General features: G+C 39.8%; 1 protein-coding gene across 1 annotated transcript in view; it reads right to left on the minus strand.

The window, feature by feature from the left end:
• Positions 1-6,943: 6,943 nt before the first annotated feature.
• Positions 6,944-18,919, minus strand: part of DEPTOR (DEP domain containing MTOR interacting protein) — a 75,623-nt gene continuing 63,647 nt past the window's right edge. The window contains exon 10 of the mRNA XM_050321590.1: positions 6,944-8,465. Within this exon, the coding sequence (XP_050177547.1) occupies positions 8,337-8,465 (129 nt within the window). The 3' untranslated portion in view covers positions 6,944-8,336. The remainder of the gene's footprint in view (positions 8,466-18,919) is intronic.

Here is an 18,919-nt window from a genome sequence, read left to right on the forward strand (position 1 = left end):
AGTAGAAGTGGATGCCATCACCCTGCTGTGATGTTTTTTCAGACTATCTGCAGTTCTGGGAAAAGAGCACTGCAGTAACCCACGTTCCAAAGGTCATCTTTGCAATCACAAGCCCATTGTTAGGAGCTAAACATGATAACTACTGGAAAAAGGTGTCATCAAAGAGCCTTTAAAATGTGGACAATTTGATTCCAATCATAAATTTTTTATTCCTGTACTATATGACTTCCTGAAGCTCTGCCCATTAAGACAGCATTGTTTTTGGCAAAAGAAAGTCATCAGTTAGAGTTAAGATAAATGTTTTTCGTGCCTTCATCTTCCAAATTACAATATTTCTGAACCAGAAGAGATGATTTTTTTAATTCTCTAAATACGTAGGAGATAAGGTCAAGGGGATTTCTATTTAAATGGTCTCTGGAACTGAATATGGATGCTGCTATAAGGAAGGTGAATCAATAACCCCCAGAAAAAAATCTTTTAGGAGAATGAACAATAATACAATCATGTACAATGGACATGAAACAAAATTTGAAAAGTGTAATGCACATTTTATCTTAAAAATGAAATATTTAAGAGAGTAACAGCACTGTTTTGTAACCACATCTTTTAAGCATATTTTGTAATAGATTATTTGCCTGATGGAGTGTAATAGAACATGAAACATTGAATTCTTTAATATTCAACAGGATCTTGTTTATTCTGGCAAAACAAACTAAGCACACACACTTCCCATCTGTAGTAACAAACAAAAGGGTGCAGTAAGTCATCTTCAAAAAGCAGTTGAGCTGAAAACACAAAACAAGGCAGGCAACAGGAAAATCTAACATTAAGATCTTAAATGCAATAATGTTTCTTCCTTTCCAAGGTAACCCATAAAAGCTAGTGCATTTCATCTGCAATTTTTAAATGAGTTTTGAGAAAATCTTATCATGTTTCCAGAAATGCTTTGCAGGCTGTTAGGGCACTTTGAGAACTGAAATTAAATGGATTCCTGATCCTGCAACCTCCTAAACACTTCTTCTGAGTGTAATCACTTAAAATTTCCCAGGCTTTGCTCAACATCACGCTTAATTAAACTTTTGCTAATAAACATGAAGAGCTTAATTTAGCCTCATTGATGGACTCCACTGACAAAGCAGTTGTTCAGTCAAGCCTGCATGTGTATTTATTTTTAGTTGATACAGACAGTGGTTGCACATGTATATAAATATTTTATAAATAGAAGATATGAAAAAAGTTTTAATTACCTCATAAAGTAAATTAAAATTTTTTCTTTAGAGGATGTGTTTCCTTTGAGAAGTTTGTTACATTTGAAACTGAGATATTTCACAAACAAATGTATACCTTTGCTATATTCTTATGTAGTGCATTTTATACTTGAATGTTCTTAAATGCAAAAGCATTAATTACAACTTTGTTCTTATTGAGAAGACAGGGTTAAGAACATCAGTTGTAAATTTACTCATAAAAGTACAACGTATTTTTTCTTCCAGTGATTCTATTAAGAAACTTAACAGGACATTATGAGAGTGTCCCATCCCTGGCACTGTTCAAGGCTGGGCACTAAGAAACCTGGTGCAGTGGAAGGTTTCCCTGCCCATGGCACGGGTCCCAGTCAATGGCAAGTTGAATATGAGTCAGCAGTGCCCTGGCAGCCAGGAGGGCCAACTGTGTCCTGGGGAGCATCAGGTAAAGCATCACCAGCTGGTCAAGGGAGGGGATTGTCCTACTCTGCTCTGCACTGGGGCCTCACCTTGAATATTGTGGCAATTTTGGGCACTGCAATATAACAAAGATATTAAGCTGTTAAACAGTGTCCAAAGGAGGGCAGCGAAGATGGTGAAGGGCCTTGAGGGGAAGCCGTGTGAGGAGCGGCAGAGGACACTTGTTCTGTTCAGCCTGGAAAGGAGGAGACTGAGGAGAGACTTCATTGCAGTTACAACTTCCTCATGAGGGGAAGAGGAGGGGCAGGCACTGATCTCTTCTCTGTGATGACCCAAGGGAATGGCCTGAAGTTGTGTCAGGGCAGGTTTAGGCTGGATGTTAGAAAAAGGTTCTTCCCCCAGAGGTGGTTGGTCACTGGAACAGGCTCCCCAGGGAAGTGGTCACAGCACCAAGCCTGACAGAGTTCAAGAAGCATTTGGATGATACTCTCAGGTACATGGTGTGACTCTTGGGGATGGTCCTGTGCAGGGTCAGGAGTTGGACCCAATGGGCTCCTTCCAACTTGGCATATTCTGTGATTCTGTGAACTAAATGATCTTTAAGGTCCCTCCCTTCCAACCCAAACTATTCTATTTTCTCTGACAGAAACTTTCCGTACTACACTCCATCACTGCACCTGCAGAATGCATGCTTTTCTGGGGGCTAAATTCACATTGCTTCTACTTTAAAATTATTAACAAGAATCTTAATAGAAGCTAACTTTTTTTGGGTTTGCTTTTTTTTTAAATAAAGGTTTTACATACTATGCATTTTCCAGCTACATAATGATAGGCATCATACAGAAGGTTTTGCTGAGGTAATGTTTTCACAGGGAGGCTCAGAGGAGGTTTTCCTGAGAATTGCAGGTAAGAACAAGTATTCCCTGAGTCATGCTTGGGTATAAAGAAAAGCACGATTTCTGTTCATCACACATTCCACCAGAAACATAAGGGGGAAAAGAAACATTTCTTCAGGAGCACTTCTTAATTGTATAGATGGAGGAATTAACTGGGTTTCTGTTTAATAAAATAAACTCTAAAACCTGAAGGGGAAAGCACAAAACGGAACTGTTAAAGTCTCCAGTCATTTACAGTCAGCAGTGTAGATATGAGTTTATGTGGGTCTAAGCCCAGCTATGGTTGGGAGGCTGTACTCCAGCCCACATGTGATGGAGGGAAGTCTCTGGTAGCTTATCAAGAAGGCCAAAAAAACCCCCATTCTTTGGAGGTCCCTCATCTTTTCTCTCATAATCTGAGAAAGTCCATGAAAATTATGGCCCATACTGTGTTATGAATCATATGCAGGTTTGTTATGAATAGATGTGGTGGCATTTTTTTATATTATTTCTATTCCACCATTATGATAACTTGGCCTTATTTTGTTCTCTTACCTCAAGGCTTTGTTTATGTGTGAGTTAATATTTGATAGTAAAGCAGCAGCCAGTTCACCCATCTTCCTGAAATCTTAGGCTTGATAAATAAGCACTACTAACTTATGAAAAACTAATGATTGTCATTATAATAAAGAGACACTCAAAAACAGACTAGTAAAAATACCAAAAAAAGCAGGGTCATCAAGATCTTCCAGAACCAATTTTTTGAGCTGGAAGCAGAAAGCAGGACCATTACTAACTATGTGGCAAAAGAAATAGAAGAATGGGAAAGAAAATGATATATATCTGTAAATCACTGGTAGAGGCAAAGTCTGTCCTTTAGACCAGTGTCCAAAGCACTGACTGTCCTTTAGACCAGTGTTTCCTAGTTTGGCCTGCTTGGGTGCATGCAGCAGGATCTCTGTACCATGGCCTAGTGACCATCTTGTAGAATGTTCTCTGGGTCTAAGTGCCTTAGGAACAGAAGTGGGAAGTTGCAAATAAAAAGAGAATTTTCCTCTGCAAATTAACTGCAAATTCTGGAAAGAAATTATTATTTGACAAGGCCATACAAAAAACAAGAGGCAACTGTTGTACTCCAAGCTCAGCAAGAGCTACTTTGACACAGGATACCTATGGGTATGTGGCAGCATTTTCGTATAAGAGGCATTGCAATGATTTGCACTTCCTAGAGTACAGTGTCTGCTTCAAACATGCTCTTAAAGCTAAACATCTAATTTCAAGTGTGTGTTTATGAAATTTGAGTTTCAACAGTACTGGAAATTCACAGCTCCCATGGCCAATATGAGAATGGATACCTAACTGCAAAACAACAGCCAATTTTTCTAGAGGACATTGAATTTGACAGTTACAGCTATTCCCTTCTGAATATTTCTGAGTTTTCTGCAGAATTGCAAGTACAAAGACTTAGTAACTAAACATGAAACACTGCCTTTATAGTATAAATTAGTTGTATCACTGACTCCTCTGACATTCTTAAATTCCCTCTTACATTAATGGTTCCTTTTAAAAATTATAAATATTTATGTAGAAGTTTGTAGAAAAATTTAATGGTTTAAATCACTCAACCTCTCTGGAACATTCATGATATTTTTATCTGCACTATGTGTATACAAAGGGAATTATTGCATTGGCAGTTACGATTTCTGGTTTTATAAGTAACACATGTAAGTGAAAAATATAAGTTACATCACTCACCAGATAAAGAAAGGCAAATTCAAAAAGGGTGGTTTATGGAAACCTTTAATGGCAGTTTCATTGTAAAAGGTTAGAAGTTCTCTCAGTTTGTTTGAAGAGTGGTGTGGTCTAGCTGTACTTACACATGTGACATACACATGCCTTTTTACTTACACAAATGGTTTAATTCTAATTATACACTGGGAAGAAAATACTCATAATTGCAACAATTGATTTCTCAGTCTGTCTTGCATTACGCAGACATTTCTGCAAAACATATTGTCTCACTTTTCCTGTCTCTAAAATTAGAATACTTATTTAGCAAAATTAACATTTAAAATTAGTATTTAATCCCAAGTATTATCTAAAATTTGTAGAGTATTATCCCATAATTTGATAATTCTCTTTCCATCCATAGGGAAAAGAAAGTCTCCATGCATCAAGGCTGTCAGCGCAGAAGTCAGTTGTCCTTATTCTTCCTAATCCTCAGACTCTTCTCTTTGGCTATGTCTGTGTTAGTACATAAAATCAGGATTATTCTCTGGTCCTAAGGCCAAGAAAAAGCCTGTGCACACCACCACCCCTGTGCCCAAATTCGTGTCTCATGTTATTCTCTGAACTACACTGGGGCAATTTTCAAGACCTAGACTGTGCTAGGGGACCTCCTGACCATTAAACCACTAACTGTGGGACAGTATTTGACCCATTCCTAGCACTCTGTGCTTATCAGTGAGCATATAACCAAAAAACAAAATAAAAACACCAAGAGAAGCAGTCCTGCTGCATGACTTCTTCCTCCCAAACCTTTTCCTGAAGGTAACCTCATAGAAAGAGGGTATAGTAGGACAGACCCCTGGTATTTCAGATGTTGCCATGACACCACCATGTCTTTTCTGAAAATTTTATTTTCAGCTTCTGTGGAGACCTAAAATGCAGAGAATTAAATTCTGATACACCTGAAGTGGTTTATTTCATCATTTCATGAATGAAATGCCTTCCATGGGATGAGCTGTGGAAATAGTAGTGTTCAATGTTATACATACGGTATTTGATCTTGATGAAGATAATAAATATACCATATCTTGTAGGAAATATAGCAGAAGAAAAATATGAGAAATATTGCCCTGATTTAATGCTCCAATTATCTTAACTGCTACTTGAATTTAATTAAATATTATATTGCTTGAAGATGTTTCATAAATGAATTGCAAATGTACACGTGGAGAGAGGTGGCACTAATCTGTATTATTAAAGCTTAAGGATTTATTAGAGGGTCTACAAGATCTATAGTAACCAAAAATGTGATCACGTAACAGAGTAAGACTTACAGAAATGCCTGTCTTTTTAATGAAGCTATTACTGCTGATGCCAGGTTTTTTTCCTTTTCTGGTTTCTTGCTTCAGTCCACACTGTGATATTCATGCATCTCTTGAAATGCCTCCCTTCTGTGAATAATCTTACATTTCCCCTGGCACTTTGCAGGGAGCAAGGTGCTCTGTTATATTCAAAATTCTGTGCCCTCTGAAGTGCATGAGAGTTTGACACTGACTCCTGTGGGACGTCTCGCAGCATATGCAGCACCGTGTGCAGACAAACCGCAACTTAATTGGAAATGATACATCACACAGCTTGTTTACTTTGCATCCTCTTTTCAAAAATACAAAATTTAATTGCAGAGATAATTTGAATACCTTTGTCACATTGAAGAGGGAAAGAATTAATTAAAATCCGGATTGCCAATCAAGTTGAGAACACCATATGGAAATCCCCATTAAAAGCAGGCAAGTAGCCGTGCTCAAATTGTGATAGAGACTAATGTATTTTGCAAATCAAGATGCCATCTTCAATCTGTAACATAGTGAAATGCACAGATTTTTCCCTGCCCCCATTCCCACTCCTTTTGCTCCAGTCTAAAGTGCACTCTGTAATGCATTATTAAGCCCAGTTCTGACCCAGTTTCTTAATTATCTGTAAGCTACAGAGAACTTGTAGCAGAATATTAACTAAGGCAAGAGATGTAATACAGAAGAATCCACAATGGCATTAGAGAGAATCATTAGCATTTTGCTAAGAAAATCCTTCTCATTTTAATATTTGACTTAGCCTAACATGCAGAATTTATATTTTAAAGGGGTACAAAGTATATATCACCCAAGCCACCGAAACAACCCTGGGGAGGGGAAAAAAAAAAAAGCATTCCTGGATTCACAAAATAAAAAACTTGTAGCATACTGAAACATTTCTGGAATTATTTTTTCCAACTGTTCCAAGTGGATACCATCGACAGTGGTTACGATCTCATGTAACATTATGTGCCCCACTGTTTATTTTAGATGAACTGCAGAAGATAATCTGGTATGGGTTACAAAATTTTCTGGGGTACAGTTGGGATAAACAACTGTCATGGTAGATGACAGTGTAAACAAATCTTCCAAACAGCCTTGTGCCTGGTTAATATCAAGTCAGCAGGTGCAGTTTCATACCTCTCTGCACTGCTGCGCATTAGTGGAATATGAGAAGTTTTCATGGGGAAAAATCAACCACAGATACACTGTTATCAGGAACACAGAACACAGGGACTTCTACCCACAAAGCTGCAGGCACGTGTGATTTTGAAGACCTGCTGTATCTCTGATGTAAAAGTGTTTGAGTAAAAAACATACTGGAAGAGCAATTTATTTAGTGAGAACAATTTTTAATACAAAACATATTTCAACATTATTTGAGGAAAAAATACTTTCCCCACCCCATAACTGAACGATTTGTGGTATGCGCATACAGAAAGTCAAGCTTTAATTGTAAAATTTAGACAGTAGAGAAAGTCTGCAAAATACATTTATAATTTTGTGGAGAAGAATGTATTTATTCCATTCAAAGATCAAAGAAAACCCATGCAGTCCCCTTGTCATTGAGCTGAGGAGTCATCTAACTGCAGAATATGAAACTTGTATAAATGGGTTTTTTTAATCAATGAAAAACCCTACTGTTTGAAAAGGAGTAAGAGTCAGTTAAATACAATGTTTTATTAGTAAAAGTGTCAAATGCAGCTCATGGGGCAAGTTGGTTCTTTGCAAAACATCAGATGATTGGAAAGTGCTAACAAGCTTAATGTACATTCAAGTACGTTGCTTCAATTTGAAGTGTACTTATGCTAGTGGAGCATGTGGATGTATCATTCCTAAAGCTAACACTGTGAATTCCCCACTGCAACCTGCCAAATATTCTTCTTTTAGGAATAAAGGTGTCCAAAATTTCTCCAAAGTGATGAACAGCAAGCCTGAGGCACCTTTCATTTACAGATACGGAAAAAAACCTCAAAATCAGTATCTTATACTCAAGAACCTAAACCAGTGTTTAAATCTTCTAAGTAAGCATTGAAACCAAAAGACCAATTTTCAAAGGCAGATTTTGTAAAAGTACCACACGTTTTTCCATTTTCTTTCTAGACTAACCCATGTATTCAGTTAGGCCTGAACATTCAGGCCAGAGTATCATCTACAGAGCACAGACACCTTTTTTTCATGCATTTGCAGTTCAATTGTGTTTGATTGCAATCAAGCCAGCATTTAGTCAACTGTCCCTTGGCCTAAGGAGAGAGCAACTGTGACTGCACATGCTCCAGGGACAAAGTTGGACACCAGGACAATGCTTACCAGTGTAAATATGCCATGCAAACCATCTGTGACATACTGACCCCACCGTGTTGGGCTTTTTCACCTCCTGAAGTGCTCTGATCCAGTGGTGGACTATGAGGAAATATGCACAACCTCTTAGGTTGGAAACCACTCTGACTGACGCAGACATGGCTGGACATACAATCTAAAGGCCTTAATCTTGTTTCTGTCAGGCAAAAAGAAATCTGTAGTGAAAATATGCTGGTATCTGTTGTTCACATCTTAGCATAATCATCAGTGCTATTATTGTTAAATGAAAGAGAGTCCTCTTCCCAAAAGCAAAATCATCTATGTAGACAAAGCAACATCCTGCTGCCTTGTGTCATGTCACTTCATGGTTGTCACCATTTCTCTCACAAAAATATCCAGTAAGAGGGCTTTTTGCCTTCTCAGGCCTCCATTTCTTCCATCACTTCCATCACAATTGTTCGAGGGCCAGTCAGGATGAGGTTGCTCACTGTCCTGTAATCCACATGGAGAACATTGAGGCCGTTGACAGATACAACAAACTGGCAAACCTGAGGAGAAAGAAAGCAGCAAAACCAGTTAGGCATTAGAGGGTTTTTTTGTTAGATTATTTACACAGATGTACTATTAACTCTTGATCAGGCAAACCCTCCAGAACTCTTCATAGCATCTCATTCAGCACTCTTAAAAACCCCACATTTCTTAGAATTAGTCTGGCAAGTTAATTTTCCATAATTTCTTTTGAAATGTCACTGCAAGTTTCAAATCCGTGCAATTCTGATGTCCTACATCAATAATTTTTCTTACAAAAAGGAGATTTCTCTTCTTATAACAATGATATTTTATTATATCAATGGTGGGTTGCCAACAGTATGGGACATCCAGCTCTGGGGACCCAGCACAGCAAAGGATATCGAGCTGTTGGAGTGACTCCAGAGGAGAGCTACCAAGATGATTAGAGGGATGGAGGACATCTCCTATGAGGAAAGGCTGAGAGAATTGAATTTGTTCAGCCTGGAAAAAAGAAGGTTTCAGCATGACCTAATTGTAGACTTTCAGTACCTGAAGGGAGCCTACAAGAAAGTGAAGACTACAAGGGCATATAGGGGGAATGGAAATTGAAAGAGAGTAGATCAGATTAGATATTAGGAAAAAATTCTTTACTGTGAGGGTGGTGAGGGCACTGGATCAGGTTGCCCAGAGAAGTTGTGGATGTGCCCTCCCTGGAAGTTTGGAAGGTTAGACTGGATGGAGCCCTGAGCAATCTGACCTAGTGAAAGGTGTCTCTGTCCACAGCAGAGGACACATATTTAAGGTCCCTTCCAACCCAGGCCATTTTATGATTCTATTGAAGGCAGCTCTGGCTATTACAATCTGTTGTCCTTAATTTGTCTTGAACATTCTCTTAGAAAACATTTTTGTCAACTCTTGGTAGTCACATTAAAAATATGCATCATGTTTCCAGGCTTAGGGCAAAGTCTGGACTTATTACTTCACTAGATCAAAGCATCCAAATGCTAGGAAATAATATCATGGAAGATGAAGTCAGTACTAGGAGAGATTAAAATGTCACTGCCATGTGACTGGTTTCAGTTTCCTTCAGCAACTATGGTTTATTAATTATTTTCAAATATGCTAATTTTTTTGGTAAAAGCTGTAACAAATTCAAACACTGGAAGTTTTGTATTATCGTAGGCCATTTTCAATTTAAAAATGCTTGACAGAAATACTCTGATCAACATCAATGCATATCTTAAAAGAGTTAATCAGAGAAAAAGTCACATCAATGTTGTAAAAAAGTGCAGGAAAAGAAAGACAATATTGATTCCTCAAAGACATTAAGCCTTCTCTGTATCTAATCATATTATAGAGTTTGTTAAAAAGGTCAAAAATGTGTGGTGTCTAGATCTGTGTTTTTAATGATAAAAATATGGAGCCTAAAGGAACAATAATATCATCCTGATGTTTCAATGAAAACAAGAAGGTTTTCTTACTCATACGTCACCTTGTCTGTAAGAAAGAAGCTGTGAAGCAAATAACACTAGAAATTTTCATGCTTTATTTTATACAGACAGGCTGGACTGATGGGTCAAGGCCAATTTTATCAGGTTCAACAAGGCCAAGTGCCAGGTCCTGCACCTCGGTCACAACAACACCCTGCAGTGCCACAGCCTTGGGGAACATTGGCTGGAACACTGCCCGATGGAAAAGGACCTGGGGGTGGTGGTTGGCAGCAGCTGAACATGAGCCAGCAGCATGCCCAGGTGGCTAAGAAGGCCAATGGCATTCTGGCCTGGACCAGAAACAGTGTGGCCAGCAGGACCAGGGAAGTGATCGGCACTGGTGAGGTCACACCCCATATACTGTGTCCAGTCCTGGACCCCTCACTTCAAGAAAGACATTGAGTGGCTGGAGCGTGTCCAGAGAAGGGGAACAGAGATGGTGAAGGGTGTGGAGCACAAGTCTGGAGAGGAGAAGCTGAGGGAGCTGGGATTATTTAGCCTGGACAAAAGGAGGTTCAGGAGAGACCTTATCACTCCCTACAACTACCCGAAAGGAAGTTGTAACAAAGTGGGGTCAGTCTCTTCTCCCAGATAACAAGTGACAGGACAAGAGGAAATGGCCTCAAATTGCACCAGGGGAGGGTCAGTGCCATGATCTAGTTGACTTGGCAGTGTTAGGTCATAGGTTGGACTCGATGATCTCAGAGGTCTTTTCCAACCTAATTGGTTCTGTAATATTAAATGAAATTTCTCTACTGAAATGGTCAGACATTGGAACAGGTTGCCAAGGAAGTGGCGGAATCACCATCCTGCAAGTGTGAAAAAAAGCCCATGTGGATGTGCACTTGGGAACACAGTTTAGTGGTGAACATGGCAGTGTTAGGCTAATGGTTGGACTCTTCGCTATTAAACCAACCAGTCTTTTCCAATTTAACAATTCTATGAGTCTATGATTTTTTACCCTTCCCATTTAGGCAGAAACACGACACAGAAACGGATAGAGGAGAGGTGGGAAGCAGCTCTGGTGTCCTTCAGTGCTAGCTCTAAAATAGATTTTCTTACATGTGAAGTCATTTAACTTTTGTGCATCAACCACCTTCCCTCTCAAGTAAAATGTGCAGTGAAACTCAATTCATATTTGTGCAAAATGGACAGAATGTAGCTATCAATGTTCCATTTAAGGAAAATTATAGAGGAAGCAAAGCCAATGCAAAAATGTAACATTTCATCCAAAATGTCACAAACTATTTTAATCTCTTTTCCTTAGAGCAGGAGCAGTGGCCCCTGAAGGGAGGGCAGGCCTCTCTCTAGCACCTTACTCCCTATCCTCTGAACTCCTCTGCAGAGCTGAATATCCTGGAAGTCAGCCTTCCTGGTAGCCTAAAGGATCATCAAAGTATGGCAACCAGCAATATCACTGAGCCAACTCCCATGGCAGTATGGATGTATCTTTCCTCTATATGAATATTTCTGCTGCAAATAGCATTGGGAAATTGGTTCACATTTTGCATGCAGACAAAGACTTCTAAATGTAAGTATTTTTGTTGAAAAGGTAACCCCTCATCCTCTGCAGTGTGCTTCAATTACTATTTAAGTGGCACGTCTATTTAGTTTAAAAATGCAGATTATTGCTGCATCTGTAGGTCTCAACTTCCAGTGGTATTTCCTAAAGCTTTCTATGGCTTTCCAAGATTGTATCAAGTTTTACTGAATTATAGCTCTGGCTTCAGAATAATACTTGGGTTGATTTAAAACAGACCTGAAGAAACAACATTGTCTCTTCTGGCTTAATGCAATTTTTGGAAGTTGAAAGGCTGATGTTTGTTTTACTGCTGCATATTCTCAGACTTCTTGAGTTACTGGAATCCCAATGCATGGGATTCGTGTTTGGCCAGGGACAGGCATGCAAGTGTGCGATGGATAAATCTGCACGCTGGATCATGTCAGGGGCATTCAGGGGCCTCCGGGGAACATCCCTGGCAGAGGAACTGACTTTCCAGACCAGCCACCCAGCCATACCAGGGCTGCTACAGCGTGAATGTGGATAGTACAGGCTTGACAGTAGTGTGAACAGCAATCTGGATGCCAAAGAGTGAATTTCTTACGCAGCAGACAAGAGTTGACATGTCTGTGTTCCCAATGTGTTTGTTTTACTGCTTGCCCTTGGCAGTACTATTAACCAGCAATGCTGAGAACAGTCCCCTTCATCCCGTCCTTTGCACTGGATCCAAAGGGCTCATTAGTTTCGTCATTTCCACTGGAGAGCATTAAATGCAAGAAGTGCACCCAAGCCAGATGAGAAGAGAAATGCAGAGAGGAGAAATGCACTCAGAGAAGAGTGCAGTCCTGTCCTAAAATTGTATGAAAAGACCCATGAGGAACAGGAAATTGTAATGAAGGTCCAGCCAGCCTGGGAGCAGAAAGCTGTCTTCCTAGTAATCGCTTGACCAGTGCTCCCGAGGACTGAGTCTCTGCAAATTCCAGATCTGGTGCCCTCAGGGATAAAGAAATACAGAGACATTTGCTGTGTCCTCCAGTCCTAAGGAGGGGAAGGAGGTTTACATAGTCCTGAGTCCTTCATTTTGCTGAGTGCCCTTGACTCACCCAGTTTTCTTCTCCCCACCCTGATTTCCCATCCAGCACAACATCCAGAAAGGTGAAATAAAATGCAGTGCTGCTTTGTGCATTTTGGCCATCATCAACCCTGCCCCAAAACAGCCCACCTCCTGCATTGCTCTACTGGTGGAACTGGAAAACAGTGAGAGCAAGTGAGAACCCACAAACCAGCCCTGACTGAGTAGATCAATGCTCCTATTATTATCTCAGGAGTTTTCTTAAGGCAACTGGTTTACAGAATCACAATGATTTAATGTTACATTTATAAAAACACATTTCAAAAAGCTGTAAGTGCTCAGCTCGTAGCTACAGCTGTTAAGGGCTTTGTAACTATAAACATGTAAAATATTTCTGTTTGTTTCCACACATCAGTAACTATAATAGATGATAAACCACAGTTAAAAAAGCCTCAAAGAACCTTTTATTGCTCATTTCCTCATAGCTCTCCAAGGAGCTGACAGGAGATAAGCATCCCTTTTTATCCCTTAGACTTCAAGAAATGATACAGCCCAGAATAAATTCCAACCATTTTGTTGGTCAGGATGTGGCAACCTAGAAACCACAGAACTAATAACAGTTAAATAAAGTAACACTCAAATGAAAAATCCTCCCTTAATTGATTTCAAATATTTAAGTGTTACAGCAATAAACATTTATTGTTGAGTATTTCAATTTCCCACCATGGGAAACAGCAGCCCACGGAAGCAAGGATAGAAGAAAAAGCACCTCTGTCCTTCTGTGGGTTTTCCATGGCACAAAAAGAAGGTTTAAACAAATCCAGGTGTTTCCATAAAAAGGTAAACTTCAAGTTTGGGCTTACATTTGAACAGAAAGGATCTGGAAACCTGTTGTTTAAGGAAGATAGCAAAGATCTGTCATGCCATTTATTATTGGACTGAAGACGGCAAGAAGAGGCGAGAATAATCAGTTACCGCAATGTTTACTGGCCAAAATCAGGATTGTGCTGTACTTGGAGCTGCACAACCCTTCCTCCCCCTCACTGGTAATTGCTCTTTCCTCCACAGCAAGCCTTGGCTGCCTGCCTCTCCCCAGCCTTGCCAAGCTGCCCTGCAGATGTACATCCACACCCCTTGATTTTCCTGCCGGGAGAACTGCCCGCTGGCCAAACCAAAGCCCCGCTCCCTCGCAGGGAGCTGCCTGCACCAGGGCTGGACAGCTGAGCCGGTGTTTTTCAGGAGCTGGGATGAGGATAACTGCAGGATGCTTCTAAGGGATGTTGGAGACTGGCTGCACGCATGGGTGTGGAATTGTGCAATTACCTTAAAGCCAAGTATTAAATAAAAACATTGCATACCTGTCACTAATTCTTAGTTAGTTCTGCCTCAGGATGACCTTAATATTTATGAATGCAACAGGAATGTTCTTGGAGAATAGGCAGTTAGCCTGGATCCTTGGATATTCAGGCATTGTTTGTGCTTTAGGCACTGTAGGCTTTAGTTGCCTCTCCCTATGGGGCCAGGCCTTGCTTGCTGGACTTCTTTGAATTAACTATATTTAAAAATCCTATTAAAATCGCCTTTCTTTTTCTAGGCACACTTTTTAGAAGGGTGTCGTGAAAGATTATGAAGAGCTGGAAATTCCCACTGTAGAGTTTGGCTCAAGAGAAAATTGCAAAGTTCTTTGGGACAGCCCTAAAAATCATTTAAATTTACAGATGCAATGAGCCCAACCATTCATCATGGGTTATGAAGGAAGTAACAGCCACGCACAGTCAACAGATAATGTATCTTAAAAGAGTAGAATAAGGCCACGATTACATGCCCACTTTATTTTGAAAAAAAAAAAAAAAAAAAGAGAAGCTTAAGGTGAAGAGAAACACAACTGGCAGGAGGCAGCATGGCTGGAGGTGTCTGAGGAACTTCCCTTTCCACAGCAGCAGATGTGTGCACCCCACTCCAGTGGCTGGGGGTTAAGGCTCTAATTCTCAGTGGATTTAGCATTTATATTTCAGTGCCAGGATTTTTTTTTTTTGTTAACTTCACTTTAGGAAAGAGAATATAAACACTGCTACAAATGGAGATCAAATAGGTACCAAAGAAATCAGTGTTACTAAATACAATGTAGGCTTGAAATTCTTGAATGCAAAGCTAGATTAAGCAATGACACAGTAAAGATAGTGGCAAAAATGCTGTTTTTCAGCAGCAGTGATATTTTACACAATTATCTAGGCAGTAATGGGAACATTCAGAATCTAAGACTGCAAAGCACAAAGTCTGCCAGTACACTCAACTTTTCTCCTCCAACAGCACCAAGGTCAACCAAATGGAAAGGTTTCACAGGCTATTTGGTACTGATAGCTGCTCTGGTATCAGCAATTAACAGCAAAGAGATGCTGAAAACACTGCCACCAATTAATTTCAATTGATGATGTGAATATTACTGTACACGTGGCAACTGTATGAAGGAAAATATTAAAAAACACTGCACTAATCTTTCACTTAGGAGCAACCACGATTTCACTCCTGGACTCTGTGTGGATCTGAAGCAGATTTCTAGCAGCTGACAGCTTAAACTAGGGCCATGTCCTACTGCAAGGCCTTTGAGACCAGGGTATTTCATTAGCACATTGCACAGAAAGAAGCAGTAGTTGAGAAAGCTGTGTTTGAATCAAGGCTGGCTCAGTCATCCACTATGAGACAGACTGGATTTAACCCTTTGCTCTGTTCATGGTTTGTATGTACACTGACTTACATACACTTATTGGATAGTTTAGGACATGCTTCCTTGACTATTATTTCTTCTTATCATCTGGTGTGATGACAAAGTCACACAGAAAATTTTAACTTTAAGGCAAACCATTCCCAAAATACATGGAGAAATGTACGGGTTTCTTTTCAGTCTTCTTTTTAAACCTTATTAGCATCAAATAGAAATGACAAATTCAGGAAAATGTAGGAGTTATTTTCAACCTTGGAAAGTTCTTCAGCAATTTTCCTAAGAACTAAAATAAAAGTTTCTAAGTATAACTTCTTTCAGAGCTGGCTAAAGAAAAGTGTGTTTTGACAATTTTACAGAATAAAATTCATACCAGAATTGACAATCTAATTATTTCAAAAAGTATAGCCCAACTTTAATATTTTTGCTTTTCTTCATGATAATGCAAAATTAAAATGAAATCCATTACAGATCCAGCCTGCTTACATTTCTTTTATGCAGACATCCTCAACAGTTATAAATAAATGCTTTTTTCATGTCCTACTAATCCTGCAGGGACAAGGATCAGCTGGCCAGTCTGAGTAGCTCAAACTTATAATTGTTTCATTATGATATTCTGAAACTCACTGAGATCTTCCAGAGGAAAGTTCTCCCCAAGTGGTTAGCAAACCAATCTGTTTCTTATGTGTAATCTGCATGAGAGACCTTGAGAACCTGATTTATATTAAATATCAGGCCATGCTGTCAGTAAGAACCCTTCCTTATGGGCACCTGTGAAATCAGGGCTGGAGGAATTACATTTTGCAATCGCCAGTGACCTGGCGGTGTCTTCAGCAGGATACCAAACAAATCAAACTTTTCACTCTTTATAGATACTTCTAAAAACTCTGGGCCAGTTCTAAAATGGAAAACTTACTGGTTGGTTCCTGTGGTATGGCCACAGTTCTCACCTGGGAAGGTTACTGAACTCCTGAAACGTGAAGGGAAAAACAAACAAAAAAAAGGAAATATAGTCTTTGCCACAGCTTGTTTAAAGAGGCAATATCTCTGCTTTGGCTTTTCTTGTCTTGCTGACAGACTTCAGCAAAATTTGGACAAGGCTTAGGTGCTACAAGAACGTAGTATCTGAAACACAGCTTTCCAACTTTCAGCAAGAAGGGACATCCAAGTTTCCAAAGTTTTAAAAGAAGAGGTATCCTTCCAATGGGATCCTTCCTTCCCTCCTGGCATTCCCCTTGCTCCTCTGCAGATGCTGGGAACCACTGCTCCCACTCCCACCTCCGGAGCACCATTGCACTCTCAAGCAAACAGATGGAAATCAAGGCATCTTTTTTTTTAATCTAATTTAAATATGAGGGAATTGAGAAATGAGTGAAGCTAAAACCTCCCATTTAAGGTTCTTATTTTGTCACAGCAGAACAAAAAATTATGCTGTTTGTGCATTTTATTGCAGTTACCAATTAGAAAGGGAGCTATTTACAAGTCGGTAACTATGCAGGTTTGCCCTGCCAGTTGTTAGATAAATCTCCCTTTAATAAATCTTCCAAGCCAATTACTACAACATCACCCTCTACCTCAAACACCACACCATTGATTTGTACATAAAATCCTTAAGTGACAACATCAGAGAATGAGGTTTCCCTCTCCTCAGGGTGTAAAAACCTAATTTTACTTTTAAAAGAAACATGGAAAGAAAAGGTTTGCTTATTAAAAGCTGGATCTGTAATCTGATCTGGGACCTCACAGCCCTTTCTACCAGTAAAAAGGGATATGCTCAGCCTGAATTGCCAAGAAGCCTGTGGATCCGGATACCAAACCTCCTTCAAAGGGGAGGAAGGTTAATAGCAGGACTTGGTGCCTGTGGTCCCAAGAGGTGCTCCTGTCCCTTTGTGCTGGCTCTGGGAACACTGCGCCAAAGTCAGGCACTGCTCCCTTTTCATCTTGTGCCAGCAAAAATAAATAAATGAAAGGACCTGTCTCCAGGCAAAATAAGTTCCTTGTTGTGCCTGACATGGATGAAGGAAGGAGGGAATAGATACATATCTGGTTGGAGGCAAAGGGAAAGAGGGAGATGAAAAGGAGGTGAAGATAGAATCAACACTCCTGGCAGCAGCTTACACTTAGATCAGTAAACTTCAGCTTAAGTTTTCAGATAACTTAAAGTCTCAGTGAAATCAGTGGCAAGATGGATGTTACGGTAGCAGCAACAAGCACAGAGAAATCTGGGGCAGGAGAACTATGATGGAGGAGAAGAGGGCACAGGGCTCAGACTCTTCTTTTACATACTTAGACACAAAACCTGCAGTCGTGCTGATACAGGGGATCTTCTATTTTAATAGGTCGCCCACAGCCATAAAACAGAGGAATCTCCATGCTCAGCAAACAGCCCAGGCCATGAAGATGCTGAATGTGCTGCCACAGAAAAGCCCAAGACCCAAGACTAACCTTCCACATAAAAGCAAACACAGGCAGCAGTGAAGTATTTGCTCCCACTCTTCTAAGCTTTACATTGTCACATTGGAATGAGGAAAAGAGATGAAAATCAGAGGTCCTAAAAGCTATGTTTCCAGTTAGATTTTTATCTTTGGGTGGGTTTTTTTTTTTTAAAGAATTCGTGCAATCTTGATAGGATTAGTAAAGCAAAGCTGGAACCTCACAATTCACAACCTACTGCATGTCGCCGGAAGGTTAAAAAATCATACAATGGCCTTTCCTACATAACTGAGGTAACTGGATGGAACAGAATAAATTACAGCTGTGTGTTCAGCTCTGTAAATATCTCTAGCAAAAGTGCAATTGGCTGTAGAATGGGTGGTGTGGGAGTAGGCAAGTATCCAGGTATTGCATAAACACAGGATTTTTTCTCTCAAGGGGTGAATTTCTTCAGTCTTTGCACCAGTGTGAAGCTGGCCCACTGTTCCATCAGCACACTACAACACACAGCACAGAAAATCATCTCCATTTACAGAATTACAAAAATAAGTGCATCAGTGCATCATTCTTGTGTTCCATCTTGGTCTGTGACTGCAGTCTGCTCTGGACAGTTTGACTGAGCAAGGCTTCATCACATATTTTCATTACATGCACTTATTATGTACTTCTTTTGTTTTCAAAAAAGAGTCCGAATTTTTTATAGTATTCCAAACAAGCTGGTTTACAATGGAAAAAAAATATCAGGAATTAAACAACATAAACTAAAAACTATATAATAAAAAACAAGGCATCAAATAAATTAGTATTTGTTTTATAACACAGTAAGTCACATAATATAAAAAGTTGTAGATTCTCAATGGCCTCACTGTTGGTTCAGACAGTCTCTCCCTCCCTCCCTTCCCACTGATGGGAATCAATGGGAATTTCAGTCCTTTCTCTTCACCAGGAAGAGAATAAAACCACTGCCATGCAAAAGCCACAAACAGAGTGGACAAATTAGAGGGGGAAAAGAGCCGACCTAGGAGCCCATGAGAACAACTCTTGTTTTGGAGCGTGAGGCTTTTGGGCTGCACACAGCTCTCAGCTCTGCAAGCAGCAGAGTCTCCCTGACTGATCAGTCAGACAAACGCTGACACAGCAAACTGGAATTACTCATGAAGGTAAATTAACACTATCTGTAGATATATGGAGACTAATAACATAAGGACCTAATACCCTGAAATGCAAACCTTCCATAAATGTGGAATGGGGAAATATAGGTCACTGCTTTCCATGGA

Source organism: Myiozetetes cayanensis, unplaced genomic scaffold, assembly GCF_022539395.1.
Source record: "Myiozetetes cayanensis isolate MyiCay16 unplaced genomic scaffold, myiCay2020 scf1, whole genome shotgun sequence".
Lineage (NCBI taxonomy): Eukaryota > Metazoa > Chordata > Aves > Passeriformes > Tyrannidae > Myiozetetes > Myiozetetes cayanensis.